This window comes from Crocodylus porosus, unplaced genomic scaffold (assembly GCF_001723895.1).
Source record: "Crocodylus porosus isolate Cpor-Errol unplaced genomic scaffold, CroPor_comp1, whole genome shotgun sequence".
NCBI lineage: Eukaryota > Metazoa > Chordata > Crocodylia > Crocodylidae > Crocodylus > Crocodylus porosus.
In genome coordinates, this window is record NW_017728927.1 from 8715306 (window position 1) to 8724832 (window position 9527).

General features: G+C 52.8%; 1 protein-coding gene across 1 annotated transcript in view; it reads left to right on the forward strand.

Moving 5' to 3' along the window:
* Positions 1 to 9527, forward strand: part of CACNA1H (calcium voltage-gated channel subunit alpha1 H) — a 398447-nt gene that overhangs the window by 276109 nt on the left and 112811 nt on the right. Inside the window, exon 9 of the mRNA XM_019542139.1 lies at positions 5989 to 6401. Within this exon, the coding sequence (XP_019397684.1) occupies positions 5989 to 6401 (413 nt within the window). The remainder of the gene's footprint in view (positions 1 to 5988; positions 6402 to 9527) is intronic.

The following is a 9527-nucleotide window of genomic DNA, read 5'->3' on the forward strand; positions in this document are numbered from 1 at the left end:
ATACATCTATACATATGCACACTATATATATATATATATATATATATATATACACACATATATATACACATATAGGTTCAAGAAAGCTTGTGGTCTGTGTGTGTGTACGTGTGTGTGTGTAGGCACCTCTCTCTCTTTATATGTATATATGTGTGTTTACATGTGTCTGTATATATATGTATACATACACACACACACATACATACACACATACAGGCACATGTATACACACACACACATACATATAGAAAGAGAGAGGTGTGTGTGTGTACACACATACACAGAGCACAAGCTTTCTTGAACCCGTGTGTGCAGGTGTGTGTGGGGGGGTACACCCCCCCCCTTATTTCCTTCATCTATAACGACGCAGGTCTGCCTTGCCTTCTGGCTAACTGCAGACTCCCGCGGTGATCTGCCTCTCTCTGCTTATTTATCCCCGCCACACCGAGGGCAACAGGGTTCCAGGTTGGAGAGAGAGATATATACAGGTACTCCTAGTAATTTAGGCCCCTCATTAACCCTTTTCATGCTGCTGCCCCGCAAAGCGCAAGCAGCACAGCTTCTCTTTCCTGTCATGTCTCCTCCTAGAAAGATGCACCTGGAGCTCAGAGAGCAGAGCAGGCTCTCCCTTTTGAAACAAATAGGACATGTGCCCGAAGAGGTGTCATACACAATGGCTCTCTCTCTTTCTCTGTGTGTGTGTGTGTGTGTGTGTGTGTGTATGTGTGTGTGTATATATATATATATATACACGCACACACACCGCCCACTACATAGAGCACAGGGTTTCTTGAACCTGAGATCCTCTAATCAGGTGTTGTGAAAGGAGGTGCAGAAGGCAGAGTATAAGGAGAAGAGACAAATCGCAATGCAAAAGGCAAGGGAGGGAGCGGGCGAACCTAATGAAACCTCCCAAAGAGCAGCCTGGCTGCCCCCACTCCAGGCGGCAGATGCCATCGCTGGTGGCTTGTTTCACTTCTGATCTCTGGTCTTTTGTCCCTGATGCCATGAGCTGGTGGGAGGATTGCACGGTGCTGCCGCCTCGCTTCTTGTTGCCCTGGGATAAACCAGCGCAACGCAAGCCCCCGGAGGCCAGCTGGCTGGGCAGGCTGAGGCTTACCCACCGGGTGGGTGCTGCCCGACACCACTTTGGGCAGATGTCCTATTTGTTTCGAAAGAGGAGAGCCTGCTCTGCTCTTTGAGCTCCAAGTGCATCTTTCTAAGAGACACACCAGGAAAGAGAAGCTGTGCTGTTTACGCCTTGCAGGGCAGCAGCTTGAAAAGGTTTAATGAGGGGCCTAAATTACTTCCCCAGGTGTGAGGGGTGGGCAGCTAGAAGCAGCTGCAATCAATGATTGCCGGGCAGCCCAGACAGGGGCTTGTCCTGGTGAGGCTTGAGGTAGATAGGCTGGAGCAGGAGCAGCGTGGGGTCAAGACTGATCAGGAGGAAAGGTAGGAAGCAGCCTGGGGAAGGGAGGATCTTCTGTTTAACATGGGGCCTCTGGTCTGGGCCCTGGAGATGGAGGCTGAGTTCCCCTGACCTCCTCTCCCCAGTGGAAAAGGATGTACTGGCCCTGGACATCAAAGGGCCAAGGACTCACTGGAAAAAGGCCCAGAACTGGGTATTCACTCTCCCCCTGGACTCTGGTTATGGGTATGAACTTTCTTCCCCTGTATAACTATGTAGGGAAACTATGCATAGCATAATTAAAGCCATTGCCTCTCTCTGGCTATGGCTTTAGAGAGAGGCAATGGCTTTAGTGTAGGTAGAAAATTTCATTGGGGGGGCATCAAGCCTTGCTGCCAGGGGTGCCATAGACACGGATGGCTGACTTTTAAAAGAAGCTTCTTACAAAGATCCCAAATCCTGCTCTCCTGTCCCTAGCTGCAGGCAGTCCCCCAGCCCCAGGCTGCTCCGGGGGGTATCTCTGGGTTTGAACCTGAAGCACCAGTTGGCTGCACGTTGGTGTTCAGCACACAGATAGGAAGCAGTAGGAGCCCCTAGCCAGGGATACCTTTCACTTCCCCTCCTCTCCGGTTCTCCTTGCACAGCAATAGGGCTGTGAGCCCACTGCAAATGCTAAGCTCTTCTAAATCAGAAGCCTGTCGGCTCTAAAGGTGAATAGGCACTCATCTCAGGAGCTCTTCCACCATCTGCATCACTCATTTCACCTGGTGTCAAGCCACGGCAGCATTGCCAATATTGCAGCCTTGTCGCAACTGGGGGGCACCTGCTTCCAGGAACCCTGGGATTGTGCGAGATTTGGGGCGTTCTTTGTTCTTGAAGTTTTCCAGCCGGTGTGGTCGGACATAAAACCTGGGGGGAGAGTGGATCCTGGAAATTCAGCCACCAGGAAGTAACTTTGGAGGCACCAAAGTTGCCGCTTGTCTAATGCTTGCATGTTCCAACATTGCATTTATAGACAGACGGGTATTTATCGTCACGGCGTGTCGGTTAAAAATTAGCGTGCTCGGAGGGTCAGAGCTAAGGGTGTTTGTGAAATCTGCTGGAGGGTGTTTTCTCCATCAGCATTGTTTTTTAACTGAATGCGCAAGCTGGCTAAAATAACAGGGTGTCCTAGGTGGAAGCATGTATCCTTCGAAATGCTCTGGTAGGATAGAGCGGTAGGGGCCAACCTTTTTGGCAGATGTGCCACAAATTAGCCCCATGTCTTCCCCCAAGGGCTGCTCCAATCCCCTGCCCCTACCCTACTGCTGCTCCAAACCCTATGCTCCCCTCCAGACCTGCTGCTCCGCTTTCTGCTTCCTTCCCTGTGCTCCCTGCCTGACTCACTGCTCTGCTTTGGACTCCCTACGTGCTGCTGGGCTGCCTGTCCCCTCCCCAACACAGAAGCTGCCCCTGCTCTTTGTCCCCCGTGTCGCAGGCTGACCACCCCGGAGCAGAGGAATGTTACGTGTCCTGTTCTGCTGCTTATTCCAGGGTTTTGCATTAATCACTGGCACGGCCTTGGCTATGTAAGTTAATGAGGGCTCGGGAGGGAATGTGTTTACTTTGCCCCCGCTCAGCAAAGGTCTGGGAGCAGGAGGCAAAGAAAGCGCTGAACAGTCAGCCGGAGCGTACGCCGGAGAAGGCCTTGCGCACGGGGAGCAATGTTCTCTGTGCTTTGCATGAGATCAGGCTGTGCCAAAGGCTCTGCAGGCAGCCTCGCCTCTCCATTACACCTGTGGTAATTCGGGGACCTCTGCTGACCTCACCCCACCTGAATTTGGGGTTGGGATTCACGCTGTCAATCGTGCAGCAACAGCAGCCTGGTCATGGAGAGACCCTTCCTCCTCTGGGATGCCAAAGCTCGTATCCGTGACCGTTTCTGTTTCGCCAAAGCGATGGATGGCACGATGCTAGGGAGCTCTTGCAAGGAGGAAGGATGTTTCTAAGAACGGAGCAGGGTTCCCGGTGCCCTGTTTGGGTCCTAGGTCTGGTTTCCATTTTTCCCAGCCCGATGCATGATTCTACCCCATTGCTGAAAGGAGCTGGGGTACAGATGAGAAGTTAACCCCTTCTCCTTCTAGCAGGGATGCTGACAGGGCAGGAACCAGGGAGCTGGTGGTGTTTATGCCCGTCCAGTTGATTAAGAAGCTGTGGAGACCTTGGTCCTCCTCTATTAGCAACTGCTAATGACTTGTAAACCCACTGCTGCTGGTTCTTGCCATGCCTGGGGTTAAGCCAAGGTAACTCCCACCTGCTGAGGAGGGCTCCAGCCTGCACTAAGCTGCAGGAAATCCCTGCACGCTGGGCCGGTTGGACACCGCAGTGAGACCCTGGGTCCCCCAGCTCCATCTAAAAGTCCTGGCCTCTCTCTAGATTTGAATAAGAAAAGGTCTGCAGTGACTAGTTTCTGTCTCTCCCAGCTGGGAAGAGGGAGCAGAGGCGAGTCCAGGCAGTGCCAGAGAAGTGCAAAGCACAGGAGCGTTTGGAAGATAATTGCCAGCATTAACAAGTCATTAGCAGCCAGGGAGCTCTCAGCCCCACCTGAAAAAAAGAGGTCTGCTAGAAAAGATGCAATTGTGGGAAAGGATTCGCTCTCCGTTGTTGTGGAACTGAACAACAAAAAGAAAATAGCACAGCCTGTTCCTAGGAGTTCATGTGCCCTGCAATGCTGCGAGGTTATTTTAACAGGCAGCCAAGGAAAGTCTGGTATTTTGAAGACAGCTGCGGCGCCAGTGTTTGCACATAACTTTTAACGCTTTGATGGCACGGAGGAGATGGGAGCCATGTACCTCAAACGTGAGCACCTCCAAGCCTGCTTGTGCCATTGCGTTTCACGTGATCTGTCTATTTAGGTCTAAATCACTGCTTTAGCAACCAAAGCCGGTGGGGGGGGGGGCTCTAATGGCTCCAGATGTGAGTTAGGAGAGTGGGGAAGCAGCTCGAACTGCTGCTATCCTGGGCATGAGCACCTGATTCACCCCAAAAGCTGGGTATAAGCAGCTGGGCATATGCACCATGCACATAAGGACCTGATTCACCCCAAAAGCTGGGTGTAAGCACCTCTGGACAGGCCCCTCTCATGAGATGAGCAGACAAGTTTTGCAGGCTTGTGACTTCTGCCTGATGTCTGGAGAAGCAGCCAGACTCAAGTCCTCGCTGTCATTCGGCTTTCAAAGGCATGAACAAAGCCATAGCTTTGTTCTGTGGGTTTTCTCTAGACAGTCCTGGCATGCTGGACATTCGTGCCGTGTAGCGTCCAGTTCCCAATGAAAGGGGTCCAGGTTTGGAAAATAGCCGCTGTCTTGAGTGCCCAGATTGAAGCACCTGGAAGAAAGGATGTCTGAAAACCAGGCCCACGTATAGAAAACGCCTACCTAGAATCAGTGGCCACATATGAACATCTTGATCCAAACCACCAGATCCCCCGGTTACCCTCCTCTCAGCCTAGTCAGAATGATATCAGGAGCCAAAATGTCCACCCCCTTCCCAAACCAGTCACTTCCAGCAGACCCAGTTGCAGGAATTCAGTGTGATGCTTATGGTGTTACTGGGCTTCTCCGAACTGCAAACAGGATCCCAGCTCAGGCTCCAGGCAAGGTTTCCATGCAGGTTTGGGTCAATCCCAGTTTCACCCCCGTCGGGTGGCTCGCCTGCGTGTTGGCCAGGAAAGGGCCCCTGCGTGGACATGCATCTTCCAAGCTGGGTCAGCGATAGCCCTGCCAGGGCCAGCTTCTGCAGGGGCTCCCTGCATTTCTCCCCACGCCACACTGTACACTCAATTTGGATGCTTATCTTGCTGGGATCCTATGATCCCTGCTGACTTCCTGCCCCTGGGGCAGGGGGCTGGACTTTGATCCTCCGGGGTCCCTTCCAGCCCCAATGTCTATGAAATGAAAAAGTAGCCTGTTTGATTAAAAAATCTGGGCTTATCCAGGACTCCCCCTGTGTCTTCTCTGCAGTGAATTTATTATAAGCTTATGAAGCAGGGAGAGGCAAGGGGCTCTGGAGAGGTCATCCTTGACCAGAGGTGTTTAATCAGGTGCCCTCCTCAGCCCCGCTTCCCCCACTCCCACCCTCCTTTATTATCTAAAGTGTCCTCTAACTAGGGTGCAACATTTTAATAGTGCCCGTGATGCTGCTAATGAGGTGAGGGCGCTGGATTTGATGCAGACGGACTTGAGAGCATGTGGTGTACCATTGTTTTTCCCCAGCGTGCCAGAGCGCACACCGGTCCCTGTGGAAATGGCTCTCCAGTGGTCTTAGGGACAAGGTGCAAATAGGGGATCTGTGGGATTGGGAGGCAGCTGGTAGATCTATAATTTTTTTTTTTTTTTAGGGCTTAATGATCTTGAGGCCTTTTCTTCCAGACTGCAGCAAACACAGACCCTAGCACCCCACCCCAGTCGTTCAAGCATCAAGCCCCTTGCGTGTGACGGAGCGACTGCAGATTGTTAGGCACCAGGGTTATGATTCAGCAGCAGGGAGATTTCGGGAGCCAGGTGTGAGTTGCTAACCCTGTGCGTGTCCCTTGTCCGTAGGTCTGCGCAGGGCATCCAGCAGGCTGTCGGGGTTGAACGTGCCGTGCCCGCTGCCCAGCCCCCAGGCCAGCATGCTGACCTGCGAGCTCCAGAACTGCCCCTATTGCGCCAGCATCCTGGAGGACCCCGAGTTCGAGTTCAGCGAGTCCGACAGCTACGACTCCGACAACAACGGCGTGTACGAGTTCACGCAGGACCTGCGGCACGGGGACCAGCGGGATCAGATTCAGCAGCAGAGGAACAAGAGGAGGAAGAAGAAGAAGAAACCCAAGGAGAGGAATAAAGCGGCCAGGCTGTGGTCGGCTTTCGGCAACAAGTTGAAAAAGATCGTGGAGAGCAAGTATTTCAACCGGGGGATTATGATCGCCATTCTGATCAACACGCTGAGCATGGGGATCGAGTACCACGAGCAGGTGAGTGACGTTCGCCTGGTCCTGGTTGGTGCCTGTGCCCTGCCTCCTATATGATGAGACCTAAATCCCTGCTGTGGGGACACTGAATTTCAGACACCGGGTGTTTGCGGGGCACGGCTCACGTCCTCGGGGTCGAGTGCCATTCACAGATAGCATCGTGTCCATGCTCTTGAGGATTTTGAATAGGGGATTCATTGGAGATAAGCTGCTCGCAGGCGGGTCGGGGACAGAGGATCAGGCTGGGACCTGGCCCTGTACGTTGTTGCGTGCGTGCTTGTCTTTGTGGGTCTCTACACATGTGCTCTCTGTTGTATGGGTCAGGGCCAGAAGCTGCCTCCAGATGGCCTGCCTGCCAGGGGGACCTGGTCATTCAAGCTGAGCATGATGTGATGTTAACCCCACTCGCCTCCCTCCCCAGAGGTTTTTGATTTGATCTCACTGTAGGATGAGTCCATCTCTCTAAGCCTTTTGAAGGGAGGAAGAAAATGCCTGCTGTTGTAGGTAATACGGGGAACAGCGGGACATCAAGAGACAGCGTTTGCAGCAGAGGACGGTGCGTCCTCGCCGCTGGCCCGCTGGCGAGACGAGGGGGAGAGAGCTGAGTCACCCCGAGAGCCAGAGATCAGTCAAGTTGTTGCGCAGGAAGCTGCTCTTCCCCAAGACTTCTTGGAAAAGCTGGTTAACCCCAGCTGTTTTCAAATGACATGCTCAGAAACACTGCGTGCCGCTTCTCTGCAAGCGTTGGAAAATGCTGCCTGGTGAGTTTGCTGACGATTTGCAGCGTCCCACCAAAAGCCTTCCCAAAGAGCGCACTGCTGACGTGGGGAACGCGTCCAGCAGAGTAAAATTAGGTTTCTGAGCTGATTTGCCTTCTAGTTTTGCCTCCTCAGACACAGCTAGTAGAGGCGGTGCAGTGTCATGGAGGGAGCACTTATGTGCAATAATGCAAAGGAAAATGTGCTTTGTCTCGTCTTCTCCGATGCGCTGCAGCATGTGGACTGTGCACAGCAAACCAGATTGATGGACCAAATCTTCCTTGTTGCTTTTCCACTTGTATCTGTTTGCCAGACCCACATTATTCACTGAGTGGCTTTTTTTTGTTCTTTCAAGACAGTTACCTAAAAGAGTTGAGTAGCAAACCTGCAATAATCAGCTAGTCCAGAGACACGGAGGTGGCCTCCGAGATGATGAAAGAACTTTTATCGCCGTCACGTTTTGGTCTGAGTTGTTGAATAGCGAGGTGGATGAATGCGTTTCCTCCCTTTACACCTCCCTTGAATAGGTCCAGTCATTTGCCAGGGCGGCTGTGTTTCTGCAGGAATACCTTTTGTTGGTCCCTAGACAGTCTGTTGACTCACGATGAGGGAAATCCTTGGATCGGCGGCAGTGAGAAAGCACAGGTGTATTGCAGAGCGTGTGACAGCTTACGCAAGCTAAACCGTGATAATCGTGTCCTTGTTCCTAATAAAGTACAACTCTAGTCTGCAGATTTATATTGGAGCCCAGCCTGGACACGATTTGCATAAACTGTCTCAAAGCCAATATCAATAAACGCTTCTTAAGCCGCTGGCTAAAGAGCTGCAGACTCCAGCCGGTTTTGCTCCTAGCTGCTGGACAACTTGGGTACAGTAAAAAGGAAAAAATCTGAAGGGAAACCTGTGAACATGCGTGACTGTGCAACAGCTCTGTAGCGCGCAGCAGGGATGAGACCGCGCTGAGCTGTCAAACCCAGGCTTCTAAACACCTCGCCCCGGCAGCCTTACATCAACAGGACGACCTCCAAAGCTTCGCCGTAGGCAGAAAAACGATGCTCGGGTGAAAGCAAACACAACCAGACTTTTAGGTTATTTGGCTGGAAAGCTCTGGGCTTCTGTGAGCAAAGCCTGGGAGACTTCAGAGCTCACGACCCAACCAGCCCTATGCGACTCTTGGCTGTGGGAGGCAGGACTAGAGAAGCAGGTTTGCGCGGAGACCAAGAGTGAAATAAGGGGGTAGGACATGGGGTGACCCCCAAAATACCCATTCCCACCTCTATGCCCCATTTGGTGCCAGAATAATCAGCTGAATCACAATGCTGGTGCATTTTGAGCTTAGTGGCCCCAAGACTCAGGTACAGCCTGGGGGTAGCAGCTGCATGAGCTTCTCCTAGGCGGTCCATGGTTGAGGGATCATCAGTCTGGGAGATGACCCAGCTGCTGAATCTCTGTCTCGCACCCCATCAAGCTTGGGAGCCTGGCAAAGCTTACCGGGAATGAGGGCTCCAACCCTAAGGGTCCACAGGGAAGTGGTTATAAGAAATCAGGAGCAATCTGAATGGGGAGACCTTGTCCACACTGCTCTGGTGACAAGTCTTTGGCTGGGGGGGGAGCTCACGCAGCTAGGCCAGGCGGTGTCCAACCACCCCGTGCATCTGGCTGCTTTCCCCGACCACGGCAATCGGCACCTGGTGCGGAGCACGTGCTGCAAACGGTCTGCCAAACCCCACCGCGAGCAGGGAATAGTCTCAGCCCCTGGCTCCATGTTCTGGGATTTCCTCAGAGGGGGTTATAACTCTGACCGGGTTGGCCTCGGTGGCATCTGCCAGCTGTGCTGCTGGAGTCCGTAGTGTTGATGCTCGTCCGCTCGCTTCAGTGAATAGCCATTAGCTGGTTGCCTTGACCTGGGCTGAAGGCCAGCCCTCGGCCAAGAGGTCTGTCTCCAGATCCCACTGCCCGTCGTGCCAGCTGCTCGGTTCTTCCCCAGGCCTTTGTTTTTTAACATGATTTAACAGCTGTTTGCTTTTCCTTCCCGGCTTTCCTGTTCTGTGAAAGCAACTGGAGCCATCACGGACGGACCGGTGTGCAGGGGGGTGGGGGGGCGTATGCGTGTACATACACACAGCAATGTTGTGAAGTCTGTGTGTAGGTGTGTATGCGTGTGTGTGTGTGTAGGTGTGTGTGTATGCGTGTGTGGGTGTGTGTATGTATGTATGTTAGCGAGGAGTTAGTTAGGGTACTTCTGGAGAGGCTGGACGTGTTCAAGTCCGCTGGTCCGGACGATCTTCACCCTAGGGTTCTACAGGAACTGGCCGAGGTCATTGCGGGACCCCTGGCACGGCTCTATGAGCACTCGTGGTGCTCTGGCGAG